Below are 17,456 nucleotides of genomic sequence, written 5' to 3' on the forward strand. Positions count from 1 at the left end.
TGTGTGTGTGTGTGTGTACACATATAATATATATTAATCATAGATGCAAGCGATAACAATTAGTGAGAAAAGAGGCCTTGAGTTTGGAATAGAATGGGGAAGGATATGTGTGACAGCTTAGAGGGTGAAAAGGGAAGAGTAAATATTGTAACCATATTATGACCACAAAAATTAAAAAAAGATTATCATTGACAATAACAGATTTTATTTGTGAGCTGTAGTCTCATTTAAATTATTTTGTAATTAATTTTATTAAAGAGATCTTTTAGAAACTTATGCACATGTTCCAATGCTAAATATTCATAATGCTAAATATACATATATTCACATAACTAGTTTCATAAACTACTAAGAAATAATTATCACATTGTTCAGAGGAAGTAAAAAGAAAGTGAGACGATAATAAATGTATTTGGGGGCTGGAACAATGGTTTCACTGCTGCTAAGAGCACTGGCTGTGTGTCCAGTTCTGTGGCTCAACTCACAGCACCCATGGTGGCTCATGAGAAACTGCAAGTCCGATTTGAGGGCATCTGACATGCTCTTCTTGCCTCAGAGGGGACTGTATGCATGTTGAATACAGGTATACATGCAGAAAAATACTCATATGAGCAAAATTATAATAATAAAAATAAATTTAAATAGGAAATATATATTAGCTTGTTTTTGTTTTGAAGCTATGTATTTTTATTTATTTTCTTTGGAGTTGTGTTATAAAGAAGATTAGAGTGATTGTTGACTGTTCTAGCAATAAAAGTCACATTTAAAAATTAAATTACTCTCATAATGACATCTTTTAGGAATATGTTAATTTTCCAGCTCCAAAATACATGGATTACAATTTAAACTTAATGTAACTGGCAACTTTTCTTAAATTTTGTGTGTTTTAAAACTTAAATGTCCATAATGATATAAACGTTGCTAAAGCTGAAGTAAAGAGTTTTAATCCACTAAACCATTCATCCGTTTTCATGGACACACTTTCTGTGCATGCAAGTATTCAGTTGATTGATAAGTAACAAAAAAAATCCCTAAGAACAGAATAGAAAGCTAACACACCATCTAAACATGGTTCTCCACTAGGAGAGAAAGAGAGAGATTCCCTCTAAAGGAATGAGTGGCAACATCTTAAGACATGATTGTAATTACAATCAGAAGAGCATACAGAGGCTTCAAGTAGACACATATCAGGAACTCTGCTAAGCACTCTACAATGCCCAGGACAGCTTTCACCAAAAAATGTTAATCCCAACATATAGAGAAGATGTGATGCTAAGCATGCCTGACTGATGTCTGGGGAAGTGGGAAAGTGAGGTAAAGAAGAAATTCCCGGCTGTTGGTTTTGTCAGTGTGGATTGATTCCTCCTTCCAGATTTTCCTGTTTATGCAGAAGAATCCATAAGAATCTGACCCTCCTTTGCCAACTGCTCCCAGGAGAGGAGATAGGGCTGAGGTTGAAAGAGCTTGACCCTTCCTTTTTGATGCTGCTGCGACCTTCGCCTGGGAGAAAGGGCCAAGTTCCCCTTGGGAAGACAGTGCTGTAGTGTTCTAATGCTACCTGTGAAGGCAGAGACTAAGAGGAACAGAAGGACAGAGTTCACGACTTTGTCAAGTGCCCTCAGCATTATGCCCCTAAGATTTATTCATGCAGTGTATTTGGAAATGGCTTGGATGTTCTGTTACCTGGGCCTCATTACTTGAAAAGTCTATTATGTATTCATGTATGCTAAAGCTCATAATATTCCAAGTTTACTTTTATGTTCTGATCACAAATAATGCACGTTCTTAATGATTCTTCTGCTGCCCAAATAAAATGCAATTGATTTTAACTAAACTTGGTGTCTTTATGCCTTGGCACTAGACACACGGGGTCTTTTTTTTTTTTTTTTAATCTAGCCAGTACAGTTTCTGCTGAGATCCTTACTCAACAGAGGCAGGAGAGCGAATATATATATATATATATATATATATATATATATATATATATATATATATATATATATATAATTTATATTAAATATGTAAATTTATATATATATTATTATATTTTTACGTTTTAAAATAACCTATTTTCTAATGTAATTGGCTTCTCATGGTTTGTTTCCTGTAATGCACATATTCAAAAATAAAATCCCTTTAAAAGTAATCACAAATGGAGAGTGAGGGGAGGATCTGGGAGGGCAGCAGGGGGGAGTGGATGGGGAGTACCTGATCTGGTTTTTGGTGAGGGAAAATGACTGAAGCCCCGAGGGCCAGCAGAAAGAATGGAAACTGGCAACCTCAGGAGATAGGAGGTTGGGGAGACCCTTGAGAATGCACCAGAGATCTGGGAGGCGAGAGACTCTCCAGAGTCAAAGGGAGGGACTGCAGATGGCATAACCAACAGGAAGGAGAGAGAACTTATAGAGCCTACTTCCAGCAGGAAGATGGGGCATCACATGAGGGAGGGGGTTGGCATCCCACAGTCACAACTCTGATCCATAATTGTTCCTGTTTGAAAGAACTGCAGGAATGGAAAGGGAGAGGGAATAAAATATGGAGTGTATGTAAACAAACAAACAAATTTTTATTAAAAAGTGACAATAGTTTTTAAGACTATTTCACTGTGGACAGGGCAGAAACTTAGCGCTGTGTCAGAGTACTTCACAGAGGGCTCTTTCAAGCTCCTCTCTAGCCATTTAGTGTACTTCTCAATCACAATTAAGATGGAAAGAGTTTGAAAAGGTAAGGGCCACCGGCCCATGCTTTCAAGCTGAGGCTTCTCTAAACAGAAAAGGAGAAGCAATATTTATTTATATAGTGTCCAGTCACAGTGTGAGGTATATTTTTATTACTAAAGTAACATGAGTATAATAGTAAATTAAAAAGAAAAAGGATGAAGAAGAAGCAACAGAACTGCCTTACCATGATGAACTCTGTGATGGCTAGGAGTATTAAGGACCAGTTCCAAAGGGCCAAGGGTTCTGATGACCTGCTCGTAGCAAAAGAGATAATCACACACATAGTTATCAATGAATATGTATCTGTGTTACACAGATCTGTGAAACTCATATGGGATCTGTGATAGAGAAAGCTTCAAAATCCTTCTGTGACATCACACACAATGGTAGACTGTTCACACATACGGTGTGACAGTACAAGGCTTGTGTGATACAATTCACTTACATATATTCCCACAATTGGCTGTTTCATCCTAGGAAAATAACAAGCTCTTTGTAATCCAATGCCCTCATATCTAAAGCAGAAGTGGTGACAGTGCTATAAAATAATGAAACTCTAGACTTCTAAATGAGATGGTATCTTTCATGCTTTACAATTAAGGGGAAACAGCCAATATCTACTGGTGACACTGATGAACTAGCAACATGTCAGTGGTACCAGGAAAGAAAGGGATTCCAGTCTTAAGAGCTTGAACTGCTTATGACAGACACAACAATGCATGTAATATGGGCATATTATTTGGATACTTATTTGAAACCATCCATCATAGGTAATCATGTAGGTAATGGCAGGGGTAGAAGAAAAACACATTTTATTCAGATTGGTAATGTCATTAGCAGTGGACATGAAAATACATTTTCGTCATAGCTAGTGGGATCCAGAATTCATTTGAAAATACTTTGACAATAAGAGTGGAAAATAAAAAAATAGAATGACAGAAATGAATCAACATATCTGTGCTTAATCCAGTACAATATGCAGCTCCTGTTTTTCTGAATTCTTGACAAAGATAGCTAAAAATGTACAAATCGAATTTACAATGTATAAATATATGGCAATGCTTTTGAAAGCATTAAGAGCTATTCAAGCTCAGAAATATGCTTCTGTTTATTCACTTATTTTTAATTATGTGTACTTGTGTAGGCCTTAATATGATTTGTGTTTCTAAGTGTCATGTTCAAGGATGTCAGAAGAGGGCTTTGGATCTGAGAGAGCTGTACTGACAAGCATTCTGATCCATCAGACCTGGATATGGGTAGCAAATTCAGTTCGTTATGATACAATACATGTTCTTAACCAGTGAACCATATTTCCAAACCCAGAAATATACCTGTTAATGGAAATTCTTCCTTCATGAGAATGTTAATATTCTTTGCTTTATTTTATTAATCTTCACCATTTAAATATCCAGTTTGTTGTTGCTGCTGTTGTTGTTGTGTAAATATTTTTCTCAACTTGTAGTTTCACATATCCTCTTGTAATTGAAGCTATAATCTCATGGGAAATTAGCAACCAGTATGTCCATAACAGAGTCACTCATATCCTCTCCCTATTGTTCACTATCTATAGATCTGGAAGTAGTCCTTGCCTACATCACAGCTGCCATTTTCTTAGGGTTTCTTGGTTTCTGTCTGAAATGGACAGATGTCTGAATACAAGAACATGAAGTATTATATACAGTATGTTACTTTAGATTTGTCTCCATTATTCCATCCCTTTCCTTGTTCCTTTCTTTATTGTTCTCTACGTCCCTGCTCTCCATGAGGATATCAGGCAACAAAACTTTTATTTGGTGGTATAACAGTGCTGTCAGTCACTGGGTAAGCATAGGGTTACAGTGGTGTTGTCATTGGGTGTGGAAACCCACTTGGTTGTTACACGTGCATTACTGAGAACTATGACACAGATGCTCCAGTCCCTCCCCTTCTTCCACTTGCTCTTTCTCCCCCTCTTCTCATCTCCTCCATCCCTTTTTCCTTTTATCCTTCCTCCCTTTTCATTTTCCTTTCTTCCACCTGTCCTACCCATTCATCTTTCCTCATGTCTCTTTTTACATATCTGGCCTGGGGTGGGGAAGGTCCTATGCATCCATTTTCAGTTATATCCAGAAACAATGTATTTAACCTCTAAACACAACTCCATTTTTCCTATCAGAACTTAACTAATGTATTTCACAGTATTTCATTTAAGCAGCTTCAAGTAGTTTGATTCTATGTCTTGTATTTGTTAAAATATAGTCCTGTGAAGTAAAGGACGTCTCACGAATGCAATGTTAGTCATAGGGGATTGAGAAAGAATGGTGTTTTATTACTTACAACCTATCACTACATCCTTCTCTACTGGTGGAAAACTGTGTGTCCAGATAGGAGGTAATGCTGGAGGATGGAACCTTACAAACGGATGCTCTTTGTCCAGCTTTTGTCTCTGCCAGAGAACCAGATGGGAAATGAGTGCGCCATTTACCCCTATTTGTCTCTTTGGTGCCTAACATTTGTTAAGAAAATAAACAACAAGAAGGGCGGAGGGGCCACACAGAGCAGCTTCTGCTGCCCAGATGCTTTCCTGAGCTTGGGTTCTGGCATGTGTGCAGTCGGATCCGAAGCCACACCAGGGGCAAGCGCCTTCAGATGACTGGAGTCTTGGCTGAGTGGTGTGATTTTGATTTTTATGTTTTATTATTTTTTTTAATGTCAGGATTTTTACCTTAGGGAGACGTTTTGTTCCTTTAGTCTAAAGCAAAGTGATATCAATATTGAAAGCTCCTTTTTAAGTTCTAAGGTAAAAGCCAAGTCCAACACAGCCAACCACAGTTAAATTTCCTGGTTCTGAGCCTATGAGTACTGTGGAGCTGAGGGAGACCACCACAGGGCAGACGATTCATCATTCAGACAACCCAGTCGGTCAGACGCTCTCATGTAGAAAACCCTTGGATTCAAAGTCATGGAGAAGTCATTAATATTTAATAAGAGCTGAGCGTAACGGTTTAATTATCGCCCACTTTTGCAAATTCAGCCATTTAGCAATTCAACCATGTCTAGCTAGGGCTCACTTCCTGAAAACATGTTAGTTACTCTGGGAATAATCGGACCCATCCTAATTGTTCAAAAACGTTGTCTTAATTTATTAGACTTAAACGAATTTCTTAAAAATATAGAATTTAACCACAACAGGGCTCAAATAGAATAGTTCAATATCCTGTCATGAAAAAAAGAAACTAAAATGTGACATTATGGGGGCTAAATCACTACTCTAAATATTAGAAAATTACAATAAGCGTGGAATTCTTTATATGTTCACCTGAAAGATATATCTTTCTATCTTATCTCTTTTAAACATATATAAAATGATTTTCCATCAAATAAATTTAATCAAACTTGTGTAGCTCTAATAGCATTTGACAGCTAAGCTCTTAACTATACAGGAGCAGAAACAATTTTGCTTGTTTACGAAGGTCTCTGCATCTATGCTGCCTCATGGTTTTTATGCCACTGGTTCTTATTAGGTCACTGAAGCAATCTAGTCAGTCCCATAATATTTTGCTTTCGGGCTTTATAATCTGAGCAACATGGGTGCCTGAGAAAGCCATGGAAAAGCTTCAGAAGCTCAGAAGTACTTTGAAGTTTTATACCAAAATTTATGATTACTTTCTGGGGAGGAAATATTACTTCATCATATTCTAAAAGGTAAATATAAACTTTCAAATATTAATAACTAATATATCACAACTAAGCAGAGATGCCTATAGGTTTTTTTCCCATACCATTCCGATTTGTATTGTGCTGTTAGTTTCCATGTCATTAAAACATGTATGTCAACATGTTTTACAGTTCAAGACTGTAAAACAAAAAACTTTAACAGTTTTTGTTCATTCTTGAAATCAATAACTCTTCTCCCAAGGCTGTTATGTAGACTATTTTTCTTGTAGGATAAGAAATTATAAATGTGTAGAGAATAAAAATTAAGGTTTTGTGATAGTGAGTACGGTGCTAAATTATAGGCTTTGTCCATCAGAATTGTGAGTCAATTGTTGGACTAGTCAAAGGCTCCTTACTTCTCATTCCACAGTCCCTATTAGGACTGGTGGAGAGTCTTTTATATAAAAACAAGTGAACGAGAACCAGGTGATGCTGTCCTTATCCCTGCATGGCATTTCCTTTTATTAAAAACACATTTTAAGTACTTAATTATGTTTTTCTTTGAGTTCTAAGAGTCAAATCAAAAGCCCCATACATGATATGTACACACTGGTAGAACCACACTCATAGCAGGCATCATCAGAAATAAAATGATGCCAAGGTCAGACTCACATCCAAAGACTTCGGTCGGACCTGGGATGATCTCCGTTCACACTGCCCATGAGCTTTCCTGGGAGGTGTTTCCACTCCTGGCTCTCTTTGCCCACTGTAATCTATCTCTCCTTTGGGACTAATGGACTCCTGCCTTTCCTGAAAGGCTATCTACCTGAAAGCTACATTCTCTACACAAACTACTGATTTTTCAAATGAGAAAATTTCAAATTGTGCACTGTCTCCAGTTTTGGAAACATATTGTGAAATCATTCACTTGTGTCCCTTTGTTCTGTGTCCAAGTTACTTAGGTTAATCCCTATACTATATTGGAGATTTAGTAAGAATGCCTTGCATTTCTTTTTTCTTATAGCACATGTATAAAACTTCACAAATACCGTGACTACTCAGCAGCATTGAAGTTATAAAATCAATATGCCTTCCCGTTCTCACCCTCTTATGCCTTCATAGGGATGATTCACTTACCCTGGTGAAAATGTTTTATTTATCACAACTGCAGAAAGTGGTAGAGGATTTAGTTCTAATTTTACTAGGCAACTCACATGATAAAATTAAGGTAATATAGAATATGCTTAGAACTGAGGTTGAATATACTGCCCCATGGATACAGACGCCTTTCCTACAGGCCATTTCAGGCCCTTTCAGGCCAAGGGAAGGATATCAAATAATTTGAGCATATTACTTTATAAATGGAAGGTAAAACGTGTGAAGGATTGAACCTGGCCATTCTAAAGCCAGATAGGTAATAAACCAGTCCAGACAATGAGACTGAAAGCCAAGAAAGTAAGATCAAAGATTACAATTGATCAAATGACTTGGCATTAGAAGTAACATCCAAAATAAAGGTGAATGGGAGATCGACCGAAATTACAAAGCAATAAAGGAGGGGAGAGTGGGATAATGGTGGTCATGAGTGCATGGATACTTTTAATAATTCCTGAATTCTTAGAATACAGGTTCATATGAGTTTCAGTTTCCTTGAAAATATACAAACACAGAAAACAGAATTCCTCTCTCACCTGGCAATTTGGAAATAATTTCTTGAGAATTTTCATATTGTACTTATTCACAATCAATGGCTTAAACAAATAAAACACTGGCAAGCTTCCTGTTGTATGTAATGATTACTTTGGAATGAATGATTTTACTGTGGTGAAATAAAATGCATGTAATAAGTCCACTAATCAAATATCTAGCATTAAATGATCGCATGTTTCCCATTTTCTGACTGTATTCCATAATGCAATAAACATCACTTTTTGTTTTAAATTCAAACTGAATAGTCATTTGGAGCAGGAACTGTTAAAACAACAACAACAACAATAATTCTCATTAATTTTCATATTTTAAATTATCTCTTAGACATCTAACTTATTCTTCCCCATATTATTATTAATTGTTGTCAAATATTCTTTTGGAATGTTGATTGGATTCGATATTTCTTGTTTAATAAGAAGAGGCAGGTAGCATGATAGAAATTCAGTTAATTTATTACAAATCAGTGCACAAGAATTGATCAAAAAATTGAATTTTCTCATTTCAATCCAGTGAGAGGCTAGAAAACAATAACACTTTCTTAATTTAGAAACAAAATGCATATTTCCACTTTGTTGTCAATTTTTAGAAAAAAAATCTTGGTACTAATACATGATATTTCTATCTCTAAGTTTTTATATCTTCAAATGGCTGCTAAAATATTAAAATATGGTCTTGAAAATCTATAGGGATATTTATAACCACTTTTCAGAAAGAATGCATGAGCCCATGGCTAATTATAAAGGCACTTTTAAATAAAGGATGGTTACAAATAATCTTCCTTCTTATGTAAGAAGGAAAACATCTACCATAGAAAATATGTTCTAAGAAGCATGTGTGTTTTGAGACTTCTTCTTGTAAAACTGAACATGAAAGCAATATGATCGATCCCAAGGAGTGACTGACTTGAGTGACTAGCTTGAGGATACAGAGTCTCCATTGCTGAAGCCACAGGGCGCATTCAAATGAATATGGCTTAGATTGGTGACACAGTCTGTAACTGATCGAGGCTTCCGGCATCATGAATGATGGATGTGCCAGAGTCCCAGATCACTGTGTGTCTCCTCATTTCAATGAATCCAGTATTTCATAGAAATATTAAGACAGTCGTAGTCCCATATGCATTTATATTCTGTCACTTAACATTGTTGTCATGTTTTCTTTAACAAAGAAAGATGAACTTGATGTTCAATTGTAAATGGAAACATTTCTCAGATAAATTAGTGGCAAAACTCCATGGAGCTCAAACTCAAATTCAATGATCTAACGACTATATTGCAATGAGTTTTTTCATCGTAGCCAATTTAATATTGCTCTCTTTCTGCTGCTTGTCACAATCTTCTTCATCTCCTTCCTTCCCTGTTTTCTTTTTGAATATTAATTAAGTCAGCAATTCATGCATGAACTATTAATCTGAACATTTATACATATAAAATTTAGATAATAAATAATAAATATTCAAATAAATGTAGATTTTTCCATTTATATATATTACTTTGTTTATCTTTTTGTAATGTAAATGGCTATAGATATTTCTGTCACCTTAGAACAACCATATTTATTCCAATTTGCTGATTCTATGTGCAGAAAGCACATATGTCAATGTGCATGCATATGTTTTCCTTTGTTTAATATATTACCATATATTAGATATTAAGTATATTCTCAAATTCCAAATGATTACTACTTGAAGTAGTTTATGTTTGCTATAAACTGTTAAAGCACTAAAACCCTATCAGAATCTTGTTTTGAAGTTGATTTTCATATTCAACAGAACAACACCTATCAACATTCATGCAGTCTGTGTCTTATAATTGCTAAGAAATTCCCAGGACTTTTAGAAGTAAAACAAAATACACTTACACAGAAAGTTTTCAAGTGAAATTTGACTACAAGGCAGAATAACTTCCAATACAAACTTAAAATTTAGGTTAAAGCAAAATATTAATAAATCAGTTGCTTTTTTCATTTTCTGGTGGAACTGATTTAAAAAATACTTCCTTTTCCTTATATTACTATTACATAGTTGATTGATTTGACTTAATAATCAGTTTGAATTCATAGTCGGCACAGCATTATCTAGTATGCAGGAAACTGAGTTCTTATCCAGATCTCAAGAAGAAATCCCTTGAAGTAAAGATGCTTATGCTACAAACAGCCAGCCTGACAGATGTGATAACATCTGTGTGCACTGTGGCTCTGTCATTGACCATCAACATTAGATCCATCCATTCTCTGCTCACTGTCTATGTTTGGAACCTGTTCTAAGATTTCTTGAGAGGAGACAGAATAGAACAAATCCAATTACAGTGTAATATCGGGGAATTTAGTGATTTTTTTTCTAATGAGTGATGGCATAAAATGTTGCAGATTATTATAGAGATATTCCTTTCACTATTAGTAACACTGCAGTGATTCTTATTTAAAATTTTTTAATAAATATATAATTCATGAACTACATGGATCGACTTATGGAAAAAAACATTTAGTTGCTCTGAATTGGTTGCTTTTTATTTCTCATTGATTTATTTGTTATGAGCTTAATTGGTTTGAGTCTTTGTGGATTATTTCACATTGCTAAGCATCTGGTAAAGAAATGTACAAATAAAATTCTGTCCTCCACTAGTTTCACTGTGTTAATTCAAGACAACACTAGTATTTAGACAGATGGTGGTGGCAGCCATATTAGCTCCAATCTCTCTACAGGGAAGCAGGAGAAAGCAGAGATCTTAGGATATGTGCTTGTCTGCCTAGTTTCACACTTTGAAATACTGGACAAATGCTGATTTATTCGTGGCCAGATGTTTTCCTACCTGATTCGGCAGTTTCCTACTTCAGTAGGCATGTAATATGGAAGTAGCCAATTTTCCACACCAAGGAGAGAAAAAACAATATTTATAGTTTGAAAATAAAACAATCGTTAGAATCAAGACTGTTGGGATCACAAAGTGCTTCATAGGGAGTATATTTCTGATAGATCCACAGCATAGGGTTAAAGAGTTAAAGTCATGGTTTGAACAAAGACTGGTATTGACTATGTTTAGACAGCAAACAAGTTTTAAAGGACTGGAATTATAATAAATTATCTGGAAGGTACATTCTTGTCACTTCTGTTTCTGGGAATCTTGAATAAGAAGACAGTGGTAGCATAAAGTAAGTAGTTTTTTTTAAATTTGTCCTAACTTATATTTTAAGTTACTTAAAAATATATACGGAGATGCTAAGCATGTTTCTTGGAGGAGAGATGGATTCCAAGTAACTTACTTTTTAATACTTATCTTTTGAAATTGAAATATAATTACAATATTTTCTTTCATTCCCTTTTCTCCCTCAACTCCTCCCATGAACCTCCCACTCACTTGCTCTATATCTTAAATTCATACTTTTAAAACTAGAGACTTGTTTTTAAAAGCTACTTAATACCAAAGGAAAACTAGGCACATTCATAGGTATAACCACATTAATCTATTAAAGTCCATTTTAAACTAAAAATGTCTCATGTTGTTTTGTTACTTTGTGCATCCACTGACCAAAATAAGGTACATTTTTTATAAGTAGTATGATGGGACTCTAAAAGATTGGGCTTTAAAAACTGATAAATTCAGGGCTGGAGAGATGGCTCAGCACTTAAGATTACTAATTGTTCTTCCGGAGGTCCCGAGTTCAATTCTCAGCAACCACATGGTGGCTTACAACCATCTGTAATGGGTTCTGATACCCTCCTCTGATGTGTCTGAAGAAAGCAACAGTGTGCTCACAAACATTAAATAAATAAATAGACTATTGATAAATTCAGTAGTCTATGTGAGAAGTCTACTCAAGGAACTAAAGAGATGTTATATCTACTTCCTACTCTTTCAGAGGACTAGAGCTCTATTTCTACCAACCACCCAACAGCTCATAATCATCCACAACTCTTGTATCAGGGGCTCTAGGGCCTCTGGCCTCTGCATTTTATTTTGATGATTGTATCATCATAACTATATTTTCAAATGAACAAAGTACACATGAGTCTCCAACTTAGATTCTTTTCTCAAATGTTAAATCTCCTTATGTTATTCAATATGAATGTGTTTATTAAAATATTTATAGATAAAAACCTATTTAAAGTAAAATGTTCCTGTGTGTATTCTGCTCGTTTGTGTGGTTGATTCTGTGTGTGTGTGTGTGTGTGTGTGTGTGTGTGAGAGAGAGAGAGAGAGAGAGAGAGAGAGACAGAGAGAGAGAGACAGACAGACAGACAGACAGAGAGCATGTTTAAAGTCAAATATTTGAAAATAAAATAAACTTGTAGTCAGTAGACTAGAACTTACAAAGACGAATATATATTGAATTCTTTTTGCCTCTCATGTCCATTTACATTTTTTTTCAATTTCAATTTCCACTTCAATTTTCTTTCTAAAATCAAACCTTCTTACAAATTCTATCCTTTCTCCTGGGACTCTCGTTTCTTCTTGTATTTTAAAGTCATACATTCTATACAGGCAATGTTATAAGAAAATCAATCATAACATAATGTCCTTGCTATTTTAACTGAAACATGTTTTTTTAAGAGTTCCTTTTTTGCCTATCATTTTACAATGAGACCTATCCAGATCAATATGTTGTATAATGTGAAAGCCTGACAGATAAATAATGATCAAAAATTCACTTCAAGGCATCTATGGTTATCTTACATAAATATCAATACTAATATTCTTAGCTTTAAAAGAAATGGTGGTAACTCACAGAGATTGGTGAATATAATTTTTTCTTTTGAAATTTTGATTTATACATTTAATGTGTAACGGGGGCTTGTTGTCAAACACAGTGAACTGAATTCAATCTTTGGATCTGGGTTTTGCGTATTGGGGACCAGTTGTGGTTTCACATCTCGCTTCCTCTCTCAGGGTGTCCATGCACCACTGCATACCAGGCTGGAAGGAGTCTAGAATGGGTGGTACTGACAGGATCTGGGTCCAACTGGGAGTAAGCGTAGGGGAGAGAAGGCCTTCTTAGAGGATTTTAGTGTTGCAGCTTTTAATGAAATAGTTCTCTTAGACAATCTTCAGTAAAACAGCTCGTGTGCATACATTCTATTCAGAGTGAACAAAGTCTAAATATGAACCATGGAGAAGAGGAAGGAGTTTTCATAGTGAATGTAAAAATCATTGGCTGGAGGTTAAAGTACTGTGAATGCTTCATTTGTAAGGAGAGGCATGCCAGAATCCCTGGTACTTGCTGGGCAGGTTTTTATTAGGAAAGATGAAATTGAACTTGTAGGTTTTCCTAGGGATAAGTGACCTTCCCCAGGTCATTGGGGATTGGCCCCTCAAGACAAGGTCAAAGAAGGGGAAGCCTTCCTGGAAAACAGGAGTCCTCCATTTACTCTGAGCTCAGGGGAGTTATCTGGACATAACTCCCCAAGAGGATCCATAGAGTGGTAGAGAGAAGCGGCTCTAAAAACTTTTCTTCTGACCTGCATAAGCACTGTGACACATTATCCTCACTTATCCTCACCAAAATATAAACAAATGCAAAATTTGCCATTGTTTTCTGTCATTGCAAGGTTTATAGCTGTTGTGACCCTCACCATTGTCTTAAAATGGATAAAAGAAAAAAAAGAGTTTGCAATAGTATAAAAATGAATAAAGCTATGTTATCAACAACAAAATGTAAATTAATGTGGGATGGCAAATGGGAATGATTAAATGTCTGTTTAGGAAGAAATCTCAAGTGTATAATGAATATTGGGGTGCGAAATGATATGCAATTAAGCATCAAACTAGAGTAATAGACATATGTTGAGGTAGTTTGTCATAAACAGGGTTTTGCAAAGATATAAAGTCAGCAGCACAGACTTCAGGATAAAACCAAAAGAATGATATATCAGACTTTGAATCACACCTCCCATCTTAGGTACCTGACTTAACCTCATCATTATTTTGCCTAATGGGGAAGTCTTCCATATATAATATTGATCAGAAGCTCATCTCAAAAATTAGCTATGGCCACCATGCATAAATAAAAATATTAATAATCTTATCTTTAAAAGAGATTGTGTTACTCTATAGAAATAAGTGAACCTAAATCTTGTTTTTCTTGTCATTATTCTATCATATTTCTGGAATACTTTCTGCCACATGTGCTACAATACATGACCTTAAAATAAAATCTCACTAATAATGTAAAATATACACATACTTCAGGTTTCCAGCTCATTTATTACATGGTTAGTGTGTCACATTTTTAAGGGAAATATATGAAATCATTTTGCTATATACATATTATATGCTTAGTACATGATATGTGTTTTATCATATTAATGTAAGATATAGCTGTCAGAGGGAAGCACACAATTGGAATGAACAAGACCAAAGCACCCACTGTCTGTCAGCTCTGTCTTTGAAGTGTATACCCACGTTGACCCTTCCAAATAGATTGACATAGGACAAGTGACTCAGTAGACTTATTTGAATTTATTATTATCTATCCCAAAGCAGTGTTAATAGTACTTTGTACAGTAATCAATTACTCTTATCCAATTTCCTCTAAGTGAATTCATACAAATAATTTCTAGTAAAATACAGAGGCATTAAATTATGACCAAAAATAGCTGTGATGGTTGCTAAAAATGTTTAATAAGTTACAAAAAAGGAATTAAGTCACACAGACATTTTTGTGCTTTGTGTATGGCATGTGTAACCTACATGGTCTTCATGATCCATAACAATGCTGTGTTTTGATTATGCCTATTTTACAGTGAAAGGTTTATGATGTGCCGAAAGATTTAAAAAAATCAAATTGATAGTCGCTTCAACAAATGATCACTGGGAAATCTTTAGGCCCATGGAATGCAACGAAAGTGACATACTTTACATAATGAAAATGAAATTGTGTATCTGTAATTTTTCTTTATTCCAGAGACATAGTATAAAACATAGGACAAATGATATTGGTCAAAAAGAAAAGAGAAAGAAAGAAGGAAGGAAGGAAATAAATAGAAAGAGAGAGAGAGAGAGAGGAAATGTAAAGAAAAGAAAAAGAAAACTGAAGTGATAAAATGACTCCTAATGACATTTAGCTGTACTCTTAGATGAGCGCCTTATTCAGCCACCATCACAGAAGCTTCCTCCTGCACCAAATGAAAAAAAAATATAGAGAGAGACATAGCCAGACATTATGCAGATAAAGGGAATATGGAGCATATAAAAATAGGGTATGGCTATAAAACGCATTCTCTCAGAGCACAGGGAAGCCAAAGGAAGAGGAGAAAAAGGATGTAAGATCAGAGGAGATAAATGACATCAAGAAAACAAGGCCTCTAAATCAACGTGAACAAGGCTGGTATACAAGCACAGAGACTAAATCAGCATGCACTGGTCTGCACCAGATCCTGTATGATTATCTTATGTATTACAGGTTAGTGTTTTTATGGAATTTCTGAGATGCCAGCATATGGGTCTCTGACTTGTGTCCTCTCTTGGACTCTTTGCCTTCTATTGGTCTGTCTTACCCAATCTCAACATGCTAGATTTTGTTTATCTTATTGAATTTTAGTTATATCCAAAAAAGGAATGAATGAATGAACAAAAAATGAATGAAGGAATCAAAATAAGCCTATCTACTAGGGAAAAAGTCAACAGAACTGCCATTTATACTTTCTGGGAGAGCAAACTTACTCCAATGTAGTGACACTACATATCAGGCATTTCTGGACAGATCTCATGTTCAGGAGTATACAATCAACAAACAATTAACTTCACAATCTTTGTGTGCTTTTACTTGGATTACAGTTTGGTGTTTTAATTCGTTTTGGACAAAATATTTTAATGTTCTAGGTTTTGAGTGTTTTTTGTACTGGGTTTTAGTGGCTTTTTTGAGAAAGAACTTAAAGTTGAATGGTTAGAAAGGAGCAGAAAATCTGAAATGACTTGGGAGAGCAGAAGAATGAGATAAAAATATATTTAAGGCCGGGAGGTGGTGGTGCACGCCTATAGTCCCAGCACTCTGGGAGGCAGAGGCAGGTGGATTTCTGAGTTCAAGGCCAGCCTGGACTATTGAGTTCCAGGACAGCCAGAGCTATACAGAGAAACCCTGTCTCGAAAAAACCAAAAAATCCAAAACACCATATATATATATATATATATATATTGTTTTAAATAATAAAAATATTAATAAAAACAAAACAAATCATTTAACATATCAAATTTTGTGTATTCAACACTCATGTTTAAATTTTATAATCACAATGCAGCAAAATATTCCATTTCCTCAAAGTATCACTTCAAGACAAAGCAATGATTAAATTTAGTAATGACAAGGATTTGCAGATTCCAATTTTTTTTCTACACAAAGAATAAAATAATTTTTCCAGAAGCCTGAGATAAACATGTTTTTCTGCAATTATGTTTTAAAAATCACACTACAAAGATGTTCTTTGTTTCAGAAAGTTAATTGAGATTTTATGTGTGTGTGTATGTGCATGTATATGTATATTAATGTATGTATGTATGTGTGTGTGTAAGTTTCTTTGTGTGTTTGTATATATCTGTCTGTTTGTCTGTCTGTATATATATGAAGAAACAATAACTTCTTCCAGTGTTCTGGTCTCTTAAGTTGATTATAGGATTTTGAACAATACAAGAAAATGTCCAAACTTACATGAAAATAGAATTTGACGATGTGTGGAGAGATAATAAACAAATCCTTTCTTGGTTGTATCATTAAACATCATATTTCTTTGGGTCAGTCCCTGCTGCTGTCTCTCTGTGTATTTTCTGTGTAGAGTAACTGTAGTGTCTGCTTCTGCGTATCTTCTAATGTTTGCAGCACTCTGGAATCTATTAACTGGCCAGCTACAGACTCAGTCACTGAGGTTTCTGACTTTGCATAGTGCATTCCCTATAATTACCATATATTTTAAAGTTTATTGATTTTTCTTTCAATGTCTAAAGTAATACATTCTCAGAAGAAAATACCTTATTGGCCCCATGAGCAGCAGAAGTGTGGGGAGCAGGGACAAAGCACTGTTAGGCACCATTAAGAGCTCATCTATTTCCTTCTGGTCAAGTCAGTGGAGTATATGGCCTTGGTAGATATCTAAAATTCAGTAGGGCAAATCAGTGACCTAGTTAAAGGAGCACCACTCAGAAGTGCAGAATCTTGTATACTATAAGCTCCTGAGATGCCTTTCTCTATAGGGATGAGAAACAATTAAGATCTATTTACCTCTACTTGAGTAGAATAAAAGAAAAATATCTGTTTTAGGGAACAGAAATGAAGCAGCCCTTTGTCCTTAGTAACAGACACTTGTTCTACTTCACATCTAAAGTTATGTGTCAACTTGTTATGCTTAAGAGAGAGGAGGAACACTCATCTCTTTAACGAAGTGATGCACTTCGTTCCTTCCCA

The 17,456-nt window shown here is 35.2% G+C and overlaps 1 protein-coding gene across 1 annotated transcript in view; it reads right to left on the minus strand.

Annotated features, from left to right (window-relative positions):
- Agmo (alkylglycerol monooxygenase) overlaps positions 1–17,456 on the minus strand; it is a 401,155-nt gene that overhangs the window by 222,399 nt on the left and 161,300 nt on the right. Inside the window, exon 6 of the mRNA XM_052185926.1 lies at positions 2,905–2,971. Coding sequence (XP_052041886.1) covers positions 2,905–2,971 — 67 coding nt within the window. The remainder of the gene's footprint in view (positions 1–2,904; positions 2,972–17,456) is intronic.

The sequence above is a fragment of the Apodemus sylvaticus genome, chromosome 6 (assembly GCF_947179515.1).
Source record: "Apodemus sylvaticus chromosome 6, mApoSyl1.1, whole genome shotgun sequence".
Taxonomy (NCBI): domain Eukaryota; kingdom Metazoa; phylum Chordata; class Mammalia; order Rodentia; family Muridae; genus Apodemus; species Apodemus sylvaticus.